We start from the raw sequence: 23,237 nt of genomic DNA, 5'->3' as shown, positions 1-23,237 counted from the left end.
ATCACTGAAGAAATCAAAGAGGAAATCAAAAAATACCTAGAAACAAATGACAATGAAAACAGGACTACCCAAAACCTATGGGATGCAGCAAAAGCAGTTCTAAGAGGGAAGTTTATAGCAATGCAATCCTACCTTAAGAAACAAGAAACATCTCAAATAAACAACCTAACCTTACACCTAAAGCAATTAGAGAAAGAAGAACAAAAAACCCCCCTAAATTAGCAGAAGGAAAGAAATCATAAAAATCAGAAATAAATGAAAAAGAAATGAAGGAAGCAATAGCAAAGATCAATAAAACTAAAAGCTGGTTCTTTGAGAAGATAAACAAAATTGATAAACCATTAGCCAGACTCATCAAGAAAAAAAGGGAGAAGACACAGAGCAATAGAATTAGAAATGAAAAAGGAGAAGTAACAACCGACACTGCAGAAATACAAAGGATCATGGGAGATTACTACAAGCAACTATATGCCAATAAAATGGACAACCTGGAAGAAATGGACAAATTCTTAGAAATGCACAACCTGCCAAGACTGAACCAGGAAGAAATAGAAAATATGAACAGACCAGTCACAAGCACTGAAATTGAAACTGTGATTAAAAATCTTCCAACAAACAAAAGCCCAGGACCAGATGGCTTCACAGGCGAATTCTATCAAACATTTAGAGAAGAGCTAACACCTATCCTTCTCAAACTCTTCCAAAATATAGCAGAGGGAGGAACACTCCCAAACTCATTCTACGAGGCCACCATCACCCTGATACCAAAACCACACAAAGATGTCACAAAGAAAGAAAACTACAGGCCAATATCACTGATGAACATAGCTGCAAAAATCCTCAACAAAATACTAGCAAATAGAATCCAACAGCACATTAAAAGGATCATACACCATGATCAAGTGGGGTTTATCCCAGGAATACAAGGATTCTTCAATATACACAAATCAATCAATGTGATACACCATATTAACAAATTGAAGGAGAAAAACCATATGATCATCTCAATAGATGCAGAGAAATCTTTCAACAAAATTCAATGCCCATTTATGATTAAAACCCTCCAGAAAGTAGGCATAGAGGGAACTTACCTCAACATAATAAAGGCCATATATGACAAACCCACAGCCAACATCATCCTCAATGGTGAAAAACTGAAACCATTTCCACTAAGGTCAGAACAAGACAAGGTTGCCCACTCTCACCACTATTATTCAACATAGTTTTGGAAGTTTTAGCCACAGCAATCGGAGAAGAAAAAGAAATAAAAGGAATCCAAATTGGAAAAGAAGAAGTAAAGCTGTCACTGTTTGCAGACAACATGATACTATACACAGAGAATCCTAAAGAAGCTACCAGAAAACTTCTAGAGCTAATCAAAGAATTTGGTAAAGTAGCAGGATACAAAATTAATGCACAGAAGTCTCTAGCATTCCTATACACTAATGATGAAAAATCTGAAAGTGAAAATAAGAAAACACTCCCATTTACCATTGCAACAAAAAGAATAAAATACTTAGGAATAAACCTACCTAAGGAGACAAATCTGTATGCAGAAAATTATAAGACACTGATGAAAGAAATTAAAGATGATACAAATAGATGGAGAGATATACCATGTTCTTGGATGGGAAGAATCAACATTGTGAAAATGACTATACTACCCAAAGCAATCTACAGATTAATTGCAATCCCTATCAAACTACCACTGGCATTTTTCACAGAACTAGAACAAACAATTTCACAATTTGTATGGAAACACAAAAGACCCTAAATAGCCAAAGCAATCTTGAGAAAGAAAAACAGAGCTGGATGAATCAGGCTCCCTGACCTCAGACTATACTACAAAGCTACAGTAATCAAGACAGTATGACACTGGCACAAAAACAGAAATATAGATCAATGGAACAGGATAGAAAGCCCAGAGATAAAGCCACGCACATTTGGTCACCTTAACTTTGATAAAGGAGGCAAGAATATACAATGGAGAAAAGACAGCCTCTTCAAGAAGTGGTGCTGGGAAAACTGGACAGCTACATGTAAAAAAATGAAATTAGAATATTCCCTAACACCATACACAAAAATAATCTCAAAATGGATTAAAGACCTAAATGTAAGGTCAGACACTATCAAACTCTTAGAGGAAAACGTAGGCAGAACACTCTATGACATAAATCCAGCAAGATCCTTTTTGACCCACCTCCTAGAGAAATGGAAATAAAAACAAAAATAAACAAATGGGACCTAATGAAACGTAAAAGCTTTCGCACAGCAAAGGAAACCATAAACAAGAAGAAAAGACAACCCTCAGAATAGGAGAAAATATTTGCCAATGAAGCAACTGACAAAGGATTAATCTCCAAAATTTACAAGCAGCTCATGCAGCTCAATATCAAAAAAACAAAGAACCCAGTCCAGAAATGGGCAGAAGACCTAAACAGACCTTTCTCCAAAGAAGATATACAGATTGCCAACAAACACATGAAAGAATGGTCAACATCACTAATCATTAGAGAAATGCAAATCAAAACTACAATGAGTGATCACCTCACACCAGTCAGAATGGCCATCATCTAAAAATCTACAAACAATAAATGCTGGAGAGGGTGTGGAGAAAAGGGAATCCTCTTGCACTGTTGGTGGGAATGTAAATTGATACAGCTACTATGGAGAACGGTATGGAGGTTCCTTAAAAAACTAAAAATAGAACTACCATACGACCCAGCAATCCCACTACTAGGCATATACCCTGAGAAAACCATAATTCAAAAAGAGTCATGTACCACAATGTTCATTGCAGCTCTATTTACAATAGCCATGGAAACAACCTAAGTGTCCATCAGCAGATGAATGGATAATGAAGATATGGCACATATATATATACAATGGAATATTACTCAGCCATAAAAAGAAATGAAATTGAGTTTTTTGTAGTGAGGTGGATGGACCTAGAGTCTGTTGTACAGAGTGAAGTAAGTCATAAAGAGGAAAACAAATACCGTATGCTAACACATATATATGGAATCTAAAAAAAAAAAAAAAAAAAGGTCATGAAGAACCTAGGGGCAAGATGGGAATAAAAACTCAGACCTACTAGAGAATGGACTTGAGGACACGGGGAGGGGGAAGGGTAAGCTGGGACAAAGTGAGAGAGTGGCATGGACATATATACACTACCAAATGTAAAATGGATAGCTAGTGGGAAGCAGCCACATAGCACAGGGAGATCAGCTCGGTGCTCTGTGACCACCTAGAGGGGTGGGATAGGGAGGGTGGGAGGGAGGGAGGCGCAACAGGGAGGAGATATGGGGATATATGTATATGTATAACTGATTCACTTTGTATACAGCAGAAACTACCACACCATTGTAAAGCAATTATAGTCCAATAAAGATGTTTAAAAAAAAGAGTAAATTCTAATACTTAAAATAAAAGCTAGCTCAAGCCAAAATTGTATGGAGGGTGAGAGGCAGCATCCCCTGGGGCACAGTTGGGTACCCAAGCCTTGCTGGCTGTGGCGGGCTGGGAACAGCTGCAGTGCTGGGGTCTCTTCACTCTGAGGGGCCTCATGTCCCGTGCACCTTGTCCCCCTCTTGGAGACATCATGGTGGCCACACCCTCCTGGAGCTCTGCCCCCAAACACACCCTGCACTGCCCCTCCCCCAGCCCTCTAACTGCCACTGAGCTTATCCAGCTGAACCCCTAACGACGGGTGTGCGTGTGCACACGCGTGTCTGTCCCCTGTGGGTGATCTGTAGGGCCAGGGTTTTCGGATTCTGCCCGTGTGCTCAGTACAGCACATCATTCTGTCCAACGCACTAGACCACATGCAGTGCGACTGGATTCTAGACACAGCGAGTACTTTCACGAACAACAAACTTTCATTAGTTTATCTGGGGCTGAGGGGACTCGGGCCTCTGGACCTGGCACATCTGCTACCTGTCCAGAGGCCACCTCTCCGACGCACAGACACGCCTCCTTCCGCCTCCTGAATCTTCCCATGGAGCCATCCTGGGGTCGGAATGGTCACCCTGGCAAAGAAGTTATAGCCACTGACGAGTGGCTTTTTTTTTATTGTCCAGTCTATGAGGGGAGGTGGTGAGAGAGAGAGAAGGAAGGAAGGGAGGGAGGGAGGGAGGGAGGGGAGGGCGAGAGAGGGAAGGGAGACATTGATACAGAAGACTGCACTGTTGTTTCAGCAGGTGCACACTGGGGAGGTATATTTCTCAGCAAGTCTGAGGCCCCCCAGTTGACTCAAGTATCAACAGAGTTGTGCCCCCTTATCCACAAGGGGTATGTTCCTAGACCCCCGGCAGACGCCTGAAACATTGGCTAGTATTGAATCCTAAAGATATAGATATATGTTATGGTTTTTTCCTATCTAGACATACCTATGACAAACTTTAATTTATAAATTAGGCACAGTAAGAGATTAGCAACAATAATGAAATACAACAATGATGACAATATACTGTAATAGAAGTTACGTGAACGCGGTCTCTCTCTCTCAAAATGGCTTATGCAAATTCAATGCCTTTTCCATCTTAACTTGAGCTCATCGCGCACTGTGGCCAGAAGTATTGCAGTGTGAGGTGTAATAGGAAAACTAGCGTGAATTCCCTTTTTCCTTCTTCACAATTTCATGGATGGAAGATTCATTCTGACCAGAGATCTTAGCAACTTTATCATTCAATTTATTTTTCTTCCCTTATTAAGTCAAGAACTTTCACCTTTTCACTACAGGAAGCACTTTCTGGCTTCTCGTTGGTAGATCCGAATTGCCAGCATCACTACTCTTACGCTTTGGGGCAGTTATTAAGAAAAATCAGGGTTACTTGAACACAAGCACTGTGACACTGTGACTGTGGGTCGGACAATCGAGACGGCTACCGAGTGACGACCGGATGGGACAGCCTGGACAGAAGGATGATTCACGTCCCGGGCAGGATGGAGCTGACGGTATGAGATTTCACGTTACTCAGAACGGCATGTGATTTAAGACACATGAGTTGTTTATTTCAGGAATCTTCCACTTAATATTTTTGGACCTCGTTTGACCACAGATTAGCTCAAACTGCAGAAAGCAAACGCTCAGGTAAGGGGGGACAACTGTATACACGTGTCATCATCCCACCACCCAGATGGGCAGGAGCTCAGAGTACAGAGCGGAATGCGTACAGAGGCAACTGGGGCAAACTGTACACCTTCATGTCCTCGTGTGGGGCATCAACAGTGCCCACCTTGTAGGGTCGTTGTGAGAATTCAATGAAATAATCCAGGTCACTCCCTCAGGGCAGCCCCTCACTCAGCGGGTGCCTCCCTCTCTCCCTCTTTCCCTCTCTTCTTCCCTTTCTTCCTTCCTTCCCTCTCTCCTTCTTCCTTCTGTCCTTCCCTCCTAATACTATACTTTGAGAGACTTTGAAGAAATAGAAGGCTTTTGATTTGACCATTGCCTGAACGCAGAACTTGAGATGGGAAGAGAAATAAATGCCGACTCAGGCTGGCGACTGCAGCCCTGGTGATTCCATCTTCTGTAAAGACAATGCTGACATCTGAGCATCACCTGGTTCTGGAGAAAGAACCAACGTGGCCGGTGGGGTTGAAGACGCTTCCCAGGTGGGGACGTCTTGCTGCAAAACCTGGGGCAAATGATGGGAGCGCTCTGGACCTTTTTTTTTTTTTTTTATTGGTAAAACCGATAGTTTGGACAGGATGCTCTTTACACGTCTCCAGGCACTGCAGTTCTGTGACGCAAATGCGATCCTGTTCTTCAGTCCTGTTGAAATATTTAAACATCTTGATTCTGCCATCAATTTATTAGCTCTGTCTCCCAACTTTGCAGTTCCTAGAAATGTGATAAGCGAGCCTCCTGTCTCTTGGTCCAATCCATGCTTTCCTGCTGGTGATGAGCGGGGGCAGGGCGGCCACCGCGCCCAGAGGTCTGGGGGGCCCTGGTCTGCCTCCCGCACAGTCTATGTCTGCTCCTGCCATGGCCACCGTCTGGGGTCCCCGCTGGTGGCCGGCCCATGGTGGCCTCCGAGGCTGTGCAGCCCCGGGTAAGGAGGGCCACTGAGTGACTTGGGTTTTGTGCCAACCCACACTTCCTCCCTCCCTGCCCCTAGGCTGCTCCCTCCCTGCTAGGGCGGCTGGGACGCATTCCTGCTTAACCCACCAGCTGTCCATAAACAGTGACCGCTGGGGGCCACAAGCCGCCAGCCCCCAGGGCGGGTGAGCAGAGCGGTGTCCTTGCAAGGATGGTCCTATGAGACGACGAAGAATGTACCTGGTCTTTACCCCCGTTCCTGGCACAGAGCTTCAAAAAGGTGTGAAAACTGCTGCGTGAAAGGAGCCCTTTTGGCCACACCTGAGTTGATGCCAACAAGGCAATGCAGAGTGGGCCTGAGATGCTTTCAAAGGAGGGGTGGCCCACCCCTTGACTAGAGGGCTGGAACTCTCAGCCTCACGCCCCCCACCTGAGGACGGGCCAGTGATTGAATGGCTCGGGCCTGCATCACGACACCGGATGTAAACTCTGCAGAATGGGGCTGGGGATCTTCCAGGCTGGATCGCATAGCCGTGTAAAGGGAGGGGCTGGCAGGTGCACTGCGACTCCACGGGGACGCCAGCTCCTGTGCTCGGGCCCCTCCTGGACCTCACCCCCTGCTTCTATTCCCTTTGGCCGTTCCTGAGCTGTACCCTTTATAACAAAACCGTCACCCTAAGCATGGCGCTCTCCTGAGCTCTGTGAGTCATTCTGGAGAATCATCAAACCTGCAGAGTGGTCATGGGAACCCCTGAGTTTACAGCCAAGTGAGCCAGAAGTGGGCACGGCCAGGGGACTCCACTTTCCACTGACATCTAAAGTGGGGGGGGCGTCTTGTTGGGACTGAGCCCTTGACCGGGGGCTCTGCACTGACTCCAGGGGGTTCGGGCCAGAGCAGTGCCGTCAGGAGGAGCGGCCAGCTCAGTGTGTATCAACCCTGTGCAGCGGTGTGGCCCTCGTCAGCCAGGGCAGCCGGCGCGGCTCCCGGGCGCCACCGTTCCCTCATCGGTGACCCCAGTGACCCCGGCTTGGCTGCAGGGCTCAGCTAATCTCCCTGCCCTGGAAGAGCTCCCGAGGGGCACACTTGTAGGATGGACACAGGCCCCCCCACGTCCCCAGGCTCACCTATGATAGAGGGGCAGGGAGTAATAAATAATCAACCTACTAAGTGTGCAGTTAGGTGGGGTGTTCAGAGATGTTACCCGACTAGGAAGCTTAACACAAAAAAACCCACATGCGGGTGGGATAGGGGCCATCATGGAGGCAGGCGGGACCCAGGATGTCCCGTCCCTGGGGGTCAGGGCTGCCTCCAGAAAAGGGTGCCTGGGAGCACATCCCAGAGAGTGAAGGAGGCCCGTGCACATGTGGAGAAGGGGACCAGGGCTCTGCTGTGCAAAGGCCCTACAGAGCATCCAGAATGTTCCAGAGACAGCCAAAAGGAGGCCACGTGGCTGGAGCACCTGAGTGCTCACAGGTCCCTGGGGTCTCCTGGGCCACGGTGCGGGGGGACATGGCCTGTTACCCGAGTGAAGTGGGGAGACCCGGAAGGTTAGGCGTGGTGTGTCCTACGGTCCCCGCTGCCCCAACCCCTGACTCGGCCCTCTGCCCCTTCGACTGCTCGGCCAGCAACGCCCCCAGGTGTGAGGTCCAGGGTCGGCTCGGGCAGCTGACGTGGGGTCCCTACCGTGGCCTGCGTCTGGAGCACGTGGTATTTATCCTCAAGACTCCGGGGGGGCTGAGGTTCGCCAGCCCACGTCTTCCCAAACGCTTCCTGGACATGAAACGATTCCTGAATGCGTTTCCTTGGTGTGCTTTTCCAGCTCCTTCATTATTCTAGGCGGCACACAAGATGCTGGCTGCTGCCTGCGGGGAAGGACGGAGTTGACAGGTGCAGCGCGTGCACAGAGACCCCGCGTCTCCTGCAGAGGCTCTCGGGGCTGTTAGTACCGTGCATTCCCCTTGCTGCTTTACAGACGCTCTGACCTGCTGACATCACAAGCTTCACGCAGGTTTGCACATGAGGTTGCGCCCTTTGGTCCATGCTTGTCACCCAGTTTGTGCGTTTGACCTTGGACGTGTCCCCAAGGCTGTATTTTAGGGGCTCTGTTACCAGACTCTGAGCGATGAAAAGTCCAGCTGAGACGTAGTCGTGTCACATTCCCTCAGACATATTCCCGCAGGCAGAAGAGCCAGGAAGACAGCCCGAGACTCTGACGAAATCTTAACTGACTCTGAAAATGAGCTGAAGTTTTCAAAGCAAATGGTGGATGCCAAAAAATAGCAGCACATATCAGACAAATTCAGGGAAAGAAAGGCTATTGGACCAAAGAGAGGTCTGAAAAGACATCTCAGAGATCCAAGAAATTAGAAATAAAAAAGGAAAAAAAACACTTCCGAAATGAAGAATAAACCAGAAGTTGCACAAACTTCAGTAGAATAAATGCCACACAGGTAATGCCTTAAGACTAACAGAAGGTGAGGAGAAGAAAATCAAAAAACAACAAGAAAATACATAAGAAGGATGCAAAACAAAGTGACACAGCAGAAGGGCAGAGAAGAACCAAACAGCATACTTGGAGCTGCCGACGTGGAAACTCAAAGCAATGAAATAGAACGAATACTAAAATGTAATTCAAAAAAATACCTTTATATAGAAAAGATGCACACCTACACTTTGAAAAGGTGCATATCATACCTGGGACAATTACCCAAGAATCACCAAGATAGAGACATACTGTGTCATTTAAAGGCTAAAATTAAAAACTAAGATGGATTGAAACACATCAACTATGTGTCAATCTAGGGATTCATGATAAATTTGTCATCATTGGAGGATTCTCCTGCTAGAGAGCTGACATAGTATTTTGAAACTCAGTATTAAAGGGAAGGAATCGAGCATTTACCCTGCTTTTCCTGTTTGAACTATACCTCAGTGGAACCAAATGGTTTATGAGGGTATGTTTTTCTTTATAAAAGTAGTTAAGGTAATAAATGCAAATGAAATAATATAATTAAAATATTAGCATGAAAAAGTCCTTCTAGAAATAGAGGATCTGGACAAGTCACCTGCTCACATCACAAAAGACAGACTACCGGACATCACATGCCTCTCGATAGAAGGAACTTAACACCATGAAGAATCCTTCCCTAGACAGTAATCAAACTTGAACTGATACAGCCTCCTGGTCTGACTACAGAGTTACAGAACTTACTAGGGCCAGGAGAACCAGTTAAAGCACACCATGGAGATTCAGTGCTACCAGTGGGTCAAGGTCCAGACTATGGGAAACTCCACAGTTGAGAAGAAATTCTGGTTTCTTTAAACACAAATGAAAAAAACACAAAACAAAACAAAAAAATGCTGGGGCAGAAGGAAGGAAACTTACAGATTAAAATAGATTTAGGAGAGAGCCACAGAGGGCTATGTACAAACTTAATTTAGATGTTGATTTGAAAAATAAAATTGTAAAATAAAATAAAAGTCAAGGAAATCTGAACAATGTCTGGGAGGCTCTTTGATAATAGAAAGGAATTATTATTTGTTGTTTATTTTTTAGGTGTGACTATGGTTGCATTAAAAAAATCCTTATTGTTTAGTTATGTGCTCTGATATATTTACAAATGAAATTTATATGACAGCTGGGGTTTGTTTCAAAATCATCTGGGTTGAGGGGGCAGGAGAACTAAAGATGAACATTGGCCTCGAGATAGTTGCTGAAGCTGGGAAATGTGTACCTGGGGGTTAAATTCCCTGTTCCATTTTTTATATTGAAACTTTTCATATTAAAAAGTTAAAAGGGACTTCTCTGGTGGTCTGCTGCAGAGGGCCCGGGTTTGATCCCTGGTCGGGGAACTAAGAACCCACGAGCCATGCAGTGTGGCCAAAACAAAAAAAAAAGTTAAAAATGGGCAAATCCACTCTGATCTCTTCATTGGGCATATTGAGCCATTTCCACTGTGTTGGGCCTTTTCCAGCACCGTGTCTGACAGTGGAATAAACTCATAGCCGCTCTCTGTCTCCCCTCCCATCATATGAAGATCTCTTTGCCTTACTAGAAGTCATCTCAGCTGGGCCTTTTGAATTTGCCTGAGCTGCCTCTTCCCTCGGCGCTCATTTCTCCGTGGCCTCTCCCTGTGCTGACAGCAAATCTCTCACCGTCCTCCATCCTCTTCAGGACCAGCCTCCGTCCCCATCACTGGGGCAGCAAACACCAAGCTGAGCACGCTTTCCGGCAGAAGGCGTTGCAAGATTGAACAGAGTTAAACCATTAATTACCACAAATAGAGGCCAAATACGTGGAGATACAACGGAAGACTCTCAGCTGACTGCACAGTTATACCTCCAAGGGGCTGTACAGAATGGGCCAAGATTCTTGATAACCAGTCTTAGGGAGAGGATGGTGGGTCGATAAGAGATGGATTTCCCACCTGGCGATGTCTCTCTGTGCCCCTGCGATGAGGTGCAACAAACCTCCGGCAGACCATAATCACAAAATAAATAAGGATGAACTCGATCACACAGAAGGATTGCTGAAGACAGACCCGCCATCTGCAAGGAGGCACATCTCCTCCAGTGCCCACTTCCTAGAGTCCTCTGCTCCCTTGAGAAATCTGTCAAAAACCTACTTTATATTTAAGACTCAACTGACACGTCACCTCCCTGGTTGCCTGATGTCCCCATGGCCTTGTCGAAGTCCCCGAACTGCTTTATCATGGATACAGCACTGGCTGGGATGCAATAGCTCTGGTGTTGATGGGAATCTCAGAGACCTGACCCCTGGGCCGTCCCTGCCCAGGGCAGGAACTCAAATCAGACAGCAGCTACTGCTCCAAACATGCAGAGACCCAGGCTTGTCCACCCGGAGACCCTAAGGAGAAGCCAGGGGGTCATGTTTCATAATCCTGTTTTGGAGAGAAAATAAATGCCAGGTAATATTTATGCTTCAGTCTGAAAGGACAAATTAAAATACCATGACAAACGACTGTGCACACAGTCTTCTCATGGGCAGGTATCAATGAGGCGTCCATCCCAGGTAGGATGTCCTAATAACACAGGGCACAGACTCTGTACGGTTTACAAAACCGCAGGTTTCTATAGAAACTAAAATCATGAACTATGTACAGAGACTCACTTACAAGGCAAGTGGGTGTTAATAATTCATTTTCCATGCATGTCCAAGGTCACAAAGAGACGCACACTGCCCCATCTTATGAAGAAATCCAGACTCCGGCACTGGCGTTGGACTGTAGATCATTCTCTTGTTATCTTGGGACACATCAAAGATGTAATTTTTTTTTTTTCGGTACGCGGGCCTCTCACTGCTGTGGCCTCTCCCATTGCGGAGCACAGGCTCCGGATGCGCAGGCTCAGCGGCCACGGCTCACGGGCCCAGCTGCTCCGCGGCATGTGGGATCTTCCCGGACCGGGGCACGAACCCGCGTCCCCTGCATCGGCAGGCGGACTCCCAACCGCTGCGCCACCAGGGAAGCCCCCAAGATGTAATTTTATAGCAATCTTAATTGGGACGCACAGACTTCCTAGCATCACCTTACAGCATTTCAGAGGAGCCGTGCTCTTACTTCCTCAATAGCTAATTTGTCTGGGATTCTGGAAATCATGTACGTGGAAGTGAAAGAGCTGGTCTCACAGGTCATGTGAGGACAGGTGCAGCATGCTGGCCCCTCCTTGCTGCCCACACTCACTGACCATCCTCTGCCTTTGCACCTTGGGTGGCAGTAGCAGCAGCTGTCTATGAACAGAGGGTTTCCTTTCCTCTGTCACAGTTGACTCTCTCTAGGTGTGTGGGCTTGATCTGGGGACAGGCTCAGGGGTGGCGGCTACAAAACCTCCAGACACTAGATTGTTTGGTCTTGTCCTGTCTTTTGGATGGCGGTATCCGTTTTTTGTCCTAGACAGATGCCATCTGCCCCAGGTGGGATGCAGAATTGCAGGTGGATGGATCATAGCCTCACAGCTCTGTGAGGGCACCTCGGTGTCACAGATGGGCGTGGGGGCTGGGGACTACCTCCTCAGGCTGCCCCCAAATCCTTAAAGATGCAGCCTGGTCCAGGGGACATGCTTTCAGTGTGACTTGGTCACCTTGGTTTGTCAAGAGGGGAGTAATGGAGGGCGTATTTGAGGAAAGCGGAAAAGTGCCACAAGGGCACTTCTTGCTAATTCCACGCTCTTGTGTCTCCAGCCGTGGCTGTATATGACTCCATGGAAGCACCTACTGTAGAAGGTCAACTTTACCACTTACATCCAAGGCCATCAGCGGGGCTTCCCCAAAGTTTACCAGCTACCACAATAAACAATGTTCCAAGCCAAGAGATTTCTTTTAGTCACTTACCATAAAAGGCTCCTGTACCAAGTGGCCTAGAAACATAAACGCATTTCCAAAGCCGTGGGGCCGATGATATTGAAAAACTCAAACAAGTAACTGCACCCTGTCACACTACAGAAAACCACTAGTTTAGCAGGAATCCCCTGGCTCGGCAACTGGCAAAAACTGGTACCTCGTGAAGGGGCTGGAAGCCATACGTACCACTGACAGTTTCTTTACTAACGGGTTTTGTAAAGAGTGACCATTTCACTCTGGCTTTTAAACCAAATGACATACGTTTGCTGAATCCTCCAAATAATTCAACTCAATGATTTGAAATAAATTCTAAATTCCTTAAGTAGACAGCACATTTGAAAAGCAGGTCTGAACTAAAAACAACCTACACGTCAGAAACCAGCCGAACCCCTGGGCACTGCACACAACGGGGAGACGCAAACAATCAATTTTCCGGTCCCGGGGAAGACGCACGACCGTGCATCACGAACCCATTCCATTAAACAGTAAATAACAAGCCATCTGAAACAGCGCTTACCAGGTAGCTGAAAATATCTGGGTAATTTGAAAGCTTGTCATTGTGACATATTTCTCTTCCCAGGGAATTTTAGGAAAAGTTATCATTTGGACCCGAATCATATGCACAACTGATTTAATCCCATCTGCATAAGAATGTTCAAAATGTATATGAACTGGGCCAGGGTGTGAGAAGATGCAGGGAGCACAGAGCTGCGTCCAAAACGTGCCCTGTAGTTTAGAGGCCAGGATACGGCCGCTGAAGAGTCGTCATTTGCAGAAGCATTTAAGTGCTTTTTGATGTGAAAAATTACACTATGTATACGAAAGGGAAGGTCAAAATGGATTGATTTTGGCAGGTTCTCTGGAGCCTGGCCTCTTACTAGTTATACAGCATCTACTAAATACAAGTGCCCAGAAGCAGCTGGAAGCTTGAGGAGTCCTTGGGCTTACTGACAACAACCTTCCCCCAAAGGACAAAACTGCCAAGACGATGCTGGTGTCCATGCACCCGAGTGAAGAGCTCTGAGCAAGGGGCACGCAGGCCCAGGCTGGGAGGAAGCTTTGGAAAAAGCCACACGAGGGTGAAGCTTCCCCTAGAGTGGGTGCAGTTTGCCAAGCGGCTCAGAAGTGAATGACCAGGACTCACGGAACATTCCAGACCCTGAGAGCAGATCCCCCAACTTCCGCTGAAACCTTTTCCTCCTGCATCTCAGTGGCAGAACAAAGTGACCCAGGGACCGAGGCCTGAACCATGGCGGGAGCCAGGTGCCTGGGCACCTGAGGGCCGAGGGGGCTTGGAATCATATGATGGCCAAAAGCTTCATGCAAACACCCGTGTTGGTTTCAAAGTCAGTGCTGAGTCACGGAAGAAGTCTTTCAGATGATGAAAACCGAGACTAATGCTTTGACATTATTTCAATGCCAAGTGTTCAGAGTTTGGGGCCAGTCGCACGGGAAAACGGATAAAACTGGGTGATACAGGCAGACATCCCCACTCCTCTGGAGCTAGCCGAGACCTCCCTCCTGCACGAGTTCAAAACGCATCCGGTAATGGCTAGGGTGCTGCTTCCCTTGTGCCTCAGGAAGCTCATCTTGTTTTTAAAATTATATACATTTATCCAAAGATCACAGAGACTGGCTTAGCTGACAACCAGGGTGTGAACATAACAATAAGGAGACGACGCTTGATTTCCTTTCCTGGAGCCCTTGGTCCCCAATGAAGACACTTGGTGTCCATCCTCTGCGGCCCACGCAAGTGTCCTTTGACCCCAAAAGGGACTGTCTAAGCAGAGGATACGGGGGAGCAGAAAAACAGAGGCCTGGGCGATTGGGTGGGAGGTGCTTTGCTCCAGCACCGCAGGGAGCCCCCGGTCCCGCCGAACTGCTGCCCCTGGTCTCCTTCACCCGCGCAAGGAGACCCCACCCCCCACCCAGACTGCCTTCCTGTCTTGGGAAGGACACTGCTTACCCTTCCCTGCATTGCTTCCAGAAAGTTCTGTGGTGTCTGCTTGGTACCAGTTAAAATGACAATATACCTGGGCCCTGGTCAGTGAAATAGTTTTGTGAGGGATGCACAGTGGAAAAAGGCCAAAGGTGTTGAAATAAAAGGAATAATGTACCCACTTAGGACTAATTCTGCAGGCTTGTGTCTCCACAGGCACCCTGACCCCTGGCTGCCAGCCCTGCCTCCACTTCCTCTCTCCTTTCCTCTCCCACCATCTTTCACCGGGAAGCCACAGGGCAAGGGTGGAAGAGGTGAGAACGGGCACAGGTTCTGAGTCAAGACTGCATTTTCCTCCATCACTGCGAACATTTGTTGCTGCAAAAGTACTTCTTCTAAGGCACATTTTTTAAAAGAGAAAATACGCACAGTTGCAAACATCCTGACAGCTGCTCAGGGATTCCTGCCGCAGGCCTGGGGTGTCCCATGATGGGGGCTGATAAATGGGCACCCGGTACAGGACTGATTGCACTGCTAGGCCGGGACATCGGAACCACGTTGGCTCAGGAAGTGGCCTCGTGGGTCCTTTTTTAGATTCGCTTTCATCCTTCCCTGCCTCGTGCCTCCCACCTCCCCGTTCTGGGAACTTGGGACACACAGACCCCGAATTTTACCCCTTTACGTAGAACTCAGTAGGAAAGGGACCACAGACCGGGCCTTCCAGGAGGGCCAAAGCGGGAACAACCATTCCCCGCCCCCGGCTTGAAAGGAAGGGGCGGAGTTCCCTCCCTCCTGTGCTGTGGCCACAAGCAAACCGTAACAAGCAAACGTGGATGGAGAACTTATTCTCCTGGTGCCACAGGAAGTCACATGGGCAACATCGCATGAGGGCATCACCCACTTTGCAGACGAGAAGTCTGATGTGGGGGTGAAATTACTTTGCCCAAAGTCACTAAGCAAGTAAGACACGGAGCTGGACCTCCAACCCGGGGCTGACAGACACACAACCCACCACTCACCCAGCGCCACCTTCACCTCCGTGCTCTGTCCACTCCTCAGGGCCCCAAAGCAAGGCTAGGGGTGAACGTGGCCCCGGGGAGGCCAGGGGAGGGGAGACGACATCCAGTGTAGACCCGGGGCACCCAGGGCAGGTTCTGCTAAGACAGACCTGGGACCTCCCGCCCTCTGTTTAGGGGTTGGATCCGTTCTTGGCTCAGTCAACAGAGTCAAAGGGATCCCTTCTCTTTCTCCACCACCTAGTCATCCCTCGAAGAAAGACGCGCAGGAAAGGACGTGGCCACCTACCGATTCCTCTTGGTTTTCACGTGGGGGTCTTCCCTGCCATCTTCGGAACTTGATCCGTCGCCGGGCTTGGCTGAAAGAAAGCCAAGTTCACCTGTTAACACGGAGCCTGTGGCTTTGACAAACCGTCGGGAAGCACCACTTTCAAGCAGACTCATCTTGAAATTAAGAAAACAGACTTCCCTTAAAGGTGGACCTCAAATCCTGTAACCACGCTCTTAGGGCGCACCCCTTTCACATTCCAGCGGAACAGAAATCTGATGTGCTTTGGTGCGGATAAGTCATCTCTAGCTGCCGGCTGTGTAGAGGCTGCTGGACCTTCCAGAAGGGCTGGAGGGGGAAGGGGCGTCCACCTGGCCCCACCCCTCACAGGACTTAGGCCCTGGACCAGCTCTGCTAGCCACGCTGCCTTCACGTCCTCGTGCTTGAACCACAGACCCGGACTCCCCGCTTTGTCTCCTGCAGTGAACAACCCGATTTCTCCTGCACGCGGCGTGCCCGCCACTGCTGTCTACAAGTCTGCTTTCTAAAAGCTAAATTGATTTTGAAGTCAGGTCCCCTACTTACATCCTGAAGAGGTTGGCCCTATAAATGTTTGATGAGCTTTCGGAATGAAAAAGTAAAAAGGTGCTTCGGTGTTTCGTATCTGTCTCCAAAAGGAAAGAGGAAAAATGAGTATAAAGATGGTTCTAGAGCATCATTGTTTCGGTGCTGACAGGTTGAATGATGTCCAAACGCTCCCTGGCATCACAACTGCCTCCTTGCCTGCTTTTTATTCTGTGTCTGTCATCCCCAAGAAACCACTTTCTCATAACCACGTCCTGTGTGGGCACAGGGGCAGGGTTCTGGGCTCTGCAGTGCGTGACCCATGTCCTCACCCGCTGCCGCCGTCCCCCAGGACTGCTTGAACCCACGTCTTTCCTGAGGACGCTCTGTAATGAGCTCATAATGAATGTGAAGCTTATGGGAAAAAATATGAATTTCCACGACTGCAAAGCCCTCCACACCTTTTCTTTCTATAAAACCTGACAACTCTCCATACACGCGGTTTGCAATCCCAGCAATGCCCCCCTGCTCCGGCTCCAACCCCTATCTACTCTCCGGTTCGCTTTCGGTGCAGAGCTTGGGGCTGCAGCGAGCTGAGAGGGTTGGGATCTGGTGGCCTCTTCCCACCGACGGCCCGTCCACAGCGGGTCCTGCCCAGTACAGCATTGTGGGACCAGTAAGCGCTCCCTCGGCGAGAGCCCAAGCCCAGGTGGGCCTTTCAGGGCTCTCCAGTGGGGCTCGCCCCACCTTGGCTCCAGTGACACATGGGGCTGGATGATGGGGCGTCCCGTGCACCGTAGGGTATTGGGCAGCATCCCTGGTCTCTGACCCCCAGACACCCGGCACCCCTCCCAGTACTGACAACCACAGATGTCTCCAGTAGTTGCCAAATGTCCCCCAAGGGACGGAGCCTCACCCCACCCCCTGCCCTGATGAGAACCAGTGGTCTAGAGAGAGACCTTTGCGGTGACCGAGCTGACGGGCAGGGGACGGGCTTTCTTCTTCACTCCTATGCTCTCTCCCCACGCGCCCATACGTGGCGCCGATAGTCAATCCCCTCTCTGCTGTGACCCCAGAAGGCACACTTACCATCCCGGCTCCTGCCTGGCTCTCCACCTCCGTGTCCCACAGGCCCCTCATCTCAGCACATTCCACCTGGATCTACCCTCGCTACCACTCTCCCGTCTTAGCCTCCAGTCCACCGACACCCCTCCACGTAGGAGCTGCGACTCTCCCTTACGATGCCCCTCCTGGCCCCCACTGGCTCTGGCTGGCTTTTGAAGAAGGAGTGGGTTGTGTTTGCTTGTCCTTCAGGCAGATACGCAGAGACATCATTATCAAGACATTTACTAAGGTGTAGACGAGGCAGCCCTTCCCCACACCCCGCACAGGACACACTCGGGAAGACCAAAGGCAAGCCAGGAAAACTGAAGAAATACTGTTTTTACATGAGTTCACACAATTATAAAGATGTTGGTTATTTTCTAGGGTATTTTTGTTCATTTTGAAGAATTCTATCATGAGTGAAGTTTCCTGATCAAGATTCAAAATTCAGAAGTCATAAAGGAAAACACAAATTTACTGCCTTTAAAAATACAAGACCAAAGGAATGTCAGGAAAAACGGTGGAATAGGGGACTCTCGGGTCCGTCCCTCCACCAAAACAGCTGCTGAACTGGAAAAGTGACTGGAGTCGAGTATTTGAGAACTCTGGAACCTTCAACATCAAGGGCAGTGCTGGCTGGGGGGAGAGGCTGCTGTCCTTCAGCTGACCTCAGAGATAACGGAACAGAAACTTCAGTTTGGGGACTGAAAGTGACAAGGAATACACACATAAAAACTAGTTTGGAGGGACTTCCCTGGTGGTCCAGCGGCTGAGACTGCACTCCCAATGCAGGGGGTCCGGATTTGATCCCTGATCAGGGAACTAGAGCCCGCATGCCGCAACTAAGACCCAGCGCAGCCGAATAAATATTTTAACAAACTAGTTTGGAAAAGTCACAAATGGGCGGCTCCAACCCTCAACAAGCAGGAATCAGAAATCCTTGAGGAGTAGGACAATCACATTTCCAGTGTTGCCACATCGTCACACTCAGAAAGTCCAGATCTCGATCAAAACTACAAAGCATACAAAGAAATAAGAAAGAAAGTATGGTCCATTCACATGACAAAAAAAGAATTTGACAGCAACCGTCTCTGAAAAAGCCCAAGTACCAAAATTCACTCAAAATGGCTGAAAGAGCTAAACTTAAGAGCTAAAACTATGCAAATCTCAGACAAAAACGTAGGGGGTAAAAGCCATGATGCTGGATTTGAAAATGGTCTCTTAGATATGACACCAAAACACTGGCAGTGAAAGAAAAAAACAGATAAATTGGACTTAATAAAAAATTTTAAATTTCTTGCATAAAAGAACACTATTATCAACAGAGTGAAAAAGCAAACCACAGAATGGGAACCACATTTGCAAATTAAATATCTGATAAGGGATTCATATTCATAATATATATAAAACCCCTACAACTCAGCCACAACAACTAAAACAAAAACAGCCCAGTTACAAACGGGCAAAGACTTAAATGGACCTTTCTCCAAAGAAGACACGCGAAAAGCCCATGAAAAGGTACTCAGCACGGAGTCATTAGGGAAATGGAAATCAAAACCGCAGTGAGGTACCACTTCACACACTCTGATGGTGATAAAATAATAAGAAGAAGAATTTTAAAAAGGAAGACAAGTGTTGGCAAATAATATGGAGAAGGACGTGGAACCCGTGGGCACTAATGGTGGGAATGAAAGATGGGGCAGCTGCTGTGGTAAAAGGTTTGACCGCTACTCTAAGAGTTCAACATAGAGTTACCACGTGAGCCAGAAATTCTACTCTGAGGTATGCACCAAAAAGAACTGAAAACAAGCATTCAAACAGATATTTGTACGCCGACGTTCATAGCGGCATTATTCACAACAGCAAAAAAGTGGAAACAACCCGAGAGTCCATCAGCAGGTGAATCAATAAACAATGTGTGGTTTATCCCTACAATGGAATACTACTCAGCTGTGAAAAGGAATGAAGCACTGACACGTGCTATAACATGCATGGACCTTGAAAATGTTATGCTAAGTGAAATAAACCAGACACAAGTGGACAAATACTGCATGATTCCACTTACATGAGGCACATAGAACAGGCTAATCTATAGACATGGGAAGTAGAATAGAGGTTACCAGGGGAATTATCAATAAACGGTTACAGGGTTTCTGTTTCGGGGGAGGAAAAAGATGGGAGACAATGGTGATGGTTACATAATACTGTGAAGGTATTACTGACAAATGCCTCTGAACGGTGCACTTAAAAATGGTTGAAAAGGCAAACTTCATGATATGCATGTTTTACCACAGTAAGAAAAAAATTCAAGATCAATTCGTTTTATGGAAAAAGAAATCAAGAGAAAAATATTGGAATCACACTATAGACAAAATATTGATCTCCTTGATTTACAGGACTCCGTATAATTCAATACGGAAGACAAACACACACTCCACAGGAATACAGAACAACACAAATGGCCAATCAACCAGCTGAAAGGTTCAATTTCACTCACAATTAAAGAAATGCCAACTGACACAATGAATGGGCCTAAACACTTGAGACTGGATGATGTACAGTCTTCATGAGAACAGGCAGAGTCTACTAGTGGCCATGTGAACTGGGTGATCTTTTAGGAGGACGATTTAGCAATATCTGTCAAAAGAAAATGCATGTACCTTTTGACCTGGCAATTCCAGTCGTATGAATTTATACAAGAAAAGTACTCGTAAAAATGCTCCTAAGATAAATATATGTGTACAAAGGTGTTCATATCAGCGTTCTGTGTGTGCACGCACAAACAGATGACCTACAAGTCCCCCAACTGGAAAGAGTCATGGCTATCCAGCCGAGAGAGAGGGGAGAGAGAGAAAGAGAGAGAGAGATGGGCTATGGGGGGAGCGGGGCTCAGAACACGGGGAGCCGGAAAGATACCCACAATGGTGAAAAGCAGAAAGTGCAACACGTCAATCCCTCAGCTGTCCTACTAAAAATACATTCAATACATACTCACAGACATCTACCTATTTTCAAAATTTATTGTCTTATGCCTTTAACCGGCAAGGAAAGTCATGTACATTCTTTAAAAAAGGCACTGAGCGGGCTTCCCTGGTGGCGCAGTGGTTGAGAGTCCGCCTGCCGATGCAGGGGACGCGGGTTCGTGCCCTGGTCCGGGAAGATCCCACGTGCCGCGGAGCGGCTGGGCCCGTGAGCCATGGCCGCTGCGCATCCGGAGCCTGTGCTCCGCAACAGGAGAGGCCACAGCAGTGAGAGGCCCGCGTACCACAAAAAAAAAAGGCACTGAGCATGCAGTGAGGCTGCAGCAGGTGGTCAAAGCTCTCCTGAGTCTGTGAGACAAATGTCTTCCTTTGGGCAAGTGGAGGTGATGACCCCTATTATGTTCGGTCCCCTCTCTCAGAAGGGAAGGCACAATGTCTGGTTAAACTTGCTGGAGAACTGCAGGAGCGGATTTGTTGGGGGAGGCACGTTTGCATTCAGAGGAGAACCCTGGTATGCGGCATACACCTGTGCCCCAGGCAGACGCAACTCGGAAGAGTCCAGGGCTGTAGTTGCCGCCGGGAACCTAGGAACAGTGGCGCTCCGGCCTGTGAACTGCGCGAGTCCAGAGTTCACTCCTTAATGGCAGGTGCTGTTCGCCAAGGCTGGGGTCGCGTCCATCACCTAAGTGGGCTCCGCTCCTCCGCTTCCAGACTCACTAGCTTTTTCCAGGGCAGCCGTACGCCCTTAACACAGATGAGCTTCCACCTTAACACACATGAGCAAAGCATGTGACCTGAGATCTTCGCGAAGTTCTAGGGGCGTCTGCAAACATCTGGCTGAAAAGACTGACAGCGGGTCAAATAGCCTTGATATTCAAGAAATGCACAGTCTGCTCAGCAGAACAAGACCTCAAAGTTTCTCCACCCCTGGAAATGCTCACAGCCCACAAGGAGTGCTGGCCCGAGATGGGGCTGTCACAGCAGTGGGATGGCCCCTCCGGCCGAAGTTCGGTCCTTTCACCGGGGTGTCTGCAAACAAGGCAGTTTGGGAACCTAGCAGACAGAGTGATGCGGTGCTTCCATCCCGGCCTCTGCGAGTCATCAGCCCCTAGTGGGTCGCCTGCCCAATGAGGCAGCACTGAGCTGAAGCCTTCGTCAGCTCCTGAGACTGTGACCTGGGAACCCTGCCAAGAGAACGTGTGCTCTGCCCACCTGGAACGTTTGGGGAAAATGGCCCCGGGTGGAAAACTGGCTGGGCCGTCCCAGCTCCACCGGCACAACGGCTGCCCTCATTCCCGGGCCAGGAGGGCGGGGCAGCTTGAAGCACTAAGTTCTGGGGAAACTGCTTTGAAAAATGCTGTTCCTGTCTCACCTGTTTAGCAGTCCTGGGTCTTGAAGGCACAGAGACAGGACATAACCCCTTTACCAGCACTAATTCAGGATGGGATCCAGAAACCTGCATGAGCCCTGGCCCTGCCCGTCCAGCAAACTGAAGGCGAGTGTTACAGAGCATCCTAAAGACCCCGCGGTGCCTGCACGTCCGGCTCCTCCCTTTTCCCATCACAGGCTGCCTGGTAAATTCTGTCAATAAGCGATTCTCTGGAGGGATTACCTGTCTCCACTCACCTCCCTTACTTGCGGTCCTGTTACAGGGGCTGACCAGTGTGGGCACGGATGCTGATAACGGCGTTAACGAGCCACCTGGTTCATTCGTTGTGCAAAGAGGAGGCGTAGGCCAGGCTGCCAGGTGGCGTCGGGCTGTGGATGGAACACAGGTCCCAGGTGATGGTCAGGGCTCCTCCCAAACAGCCAGGGCAGGTGACTTCTGCATGGGGAGAGCCCCTCTCATCCACCTGAGTCCTCGCGGATGAAAAACGAGGCACCTATCTGCCACTCTGGAGAACACCCAGCATCTGTGTTTTCAGCAGTCCTGGGTCTTTTGGAGTACCCGGCACCTGGTCCCACTGTGTGGTGATCAGTGCACCGTCCCTGGGCAAACAATGCTCGGGAACGTGACCCGTTCACAAGTCCTCGCTGGGATTACTCACAGGGACGGTTTCACGTCCTCCTTGGTGAAATGCATGTCATTGTCAATGTACATTTGTCTTGAATATAAACGACTGAAATGTTTACAGAGCAACTGAAGCCAAGTGACTTCCTGCCACGTGGAAGCGCAAGGCTCCCCGCACCTGACTGTCCTGTGTCAGGCGCAAGGAGCAAAACGGTTTCCAGAAGCTCCTTTTTATCGTATGCTCATAAGATGCCTGGCGAGGCGCCCCTCCTTAGATCTGGAGTCAGACCCTCCGGGGTGCAAACCCTGGTCCCCCACCGGATAGAAGTGCGACCTTGAGCACATCAGTTGGTCTCCTTTCTTTAATTCCCTCTTCTGTAAAACAGGTATAAAGATGACGGATTGCACAATAATGGCCTCCAAAGATGTCCACAACCTGATCCCTGGAACCTGTGAATACATTAGGTTGCGAGGCAAGGGGGATGAAGGTTCCTAACCAGTTGACCTTGAGACGGGTGGTGAGCCTAAGACATCCAGAAGGGCCCAGTGTCATCACAAGGACCCTGAGAAGTGGAAGAGGGAGGCAGAAGACTCAACCACAGAGAAGAGCTGAAGATGTATTGCTGCTTTGGAGCGGGTGGGCAGGGCCATGGAGCCCAGGAAACCAGGTGGCCTCTCGAAGCTGGAAGAGGCAGGGGAACGAGTTCTCTCCTAGTGCCTCCGGAAAGAATGCAGGTCCAACAACATCAGTGAGAAGTAAGCTGGGCTTCTGAGCTCCAGGACTGGAAGGTAATACATTGGTGTTGGTTTAAGCCACTAAGTTTGTGATGATGTGTTACAGCAGCAAAAGGAAGCTGATACAGATGGCGCCCACCTCCTGTGGCTGCAGTGAACATGAGGAAACAAGTGCCCCTTTTTCCGTGCAGGGTTTCCCTCCCCGCTCCCCGCTCAG

At 48.6% G+C, this 23,237-nt stretch overlaps 1 protein-coding gene across 1 annotated transcript in view; it reads right to left on the bottom strand.

Moving 5' to 3' along the window:
• The window catches only part of TCERG1L (transcription elongation regulator 1 like), a 204,739-nt gene that overhangs the window by 25,499 nt on the left and 156,003 nt on the right, over nucleotides 1-23,237 (bottom strand). The window contains exon 9 of the mRNA XM_065894682.1: nucleotides 15,647-15,716. Within this exon, the coding sequence (XP_065750754.1) occupies nucleotides 15,647-15,716 (70 nt within the window). The remainder of the gene's footprint in view (nucleotides 1-15,646; nucleotides 15,717-23,237) is intronic.

This window comes from Phocoena phocoena, chromosome 16 (assembly GCF_963924675.1).
Source record: "Phocoena phocoena chromosome 16, mPhoPho1.1, whole genome shotgun sequence".
NCBI classification, from domain to species: Eukaryota; Metazoa; Chordata; class Mammalia; order Artiodactyla; family Phocoenidae; genus Phocoena; species Phocoena phocoena.
This window is presented reverse-complemented; position numbering and strand designations above follow the sequence as displayed.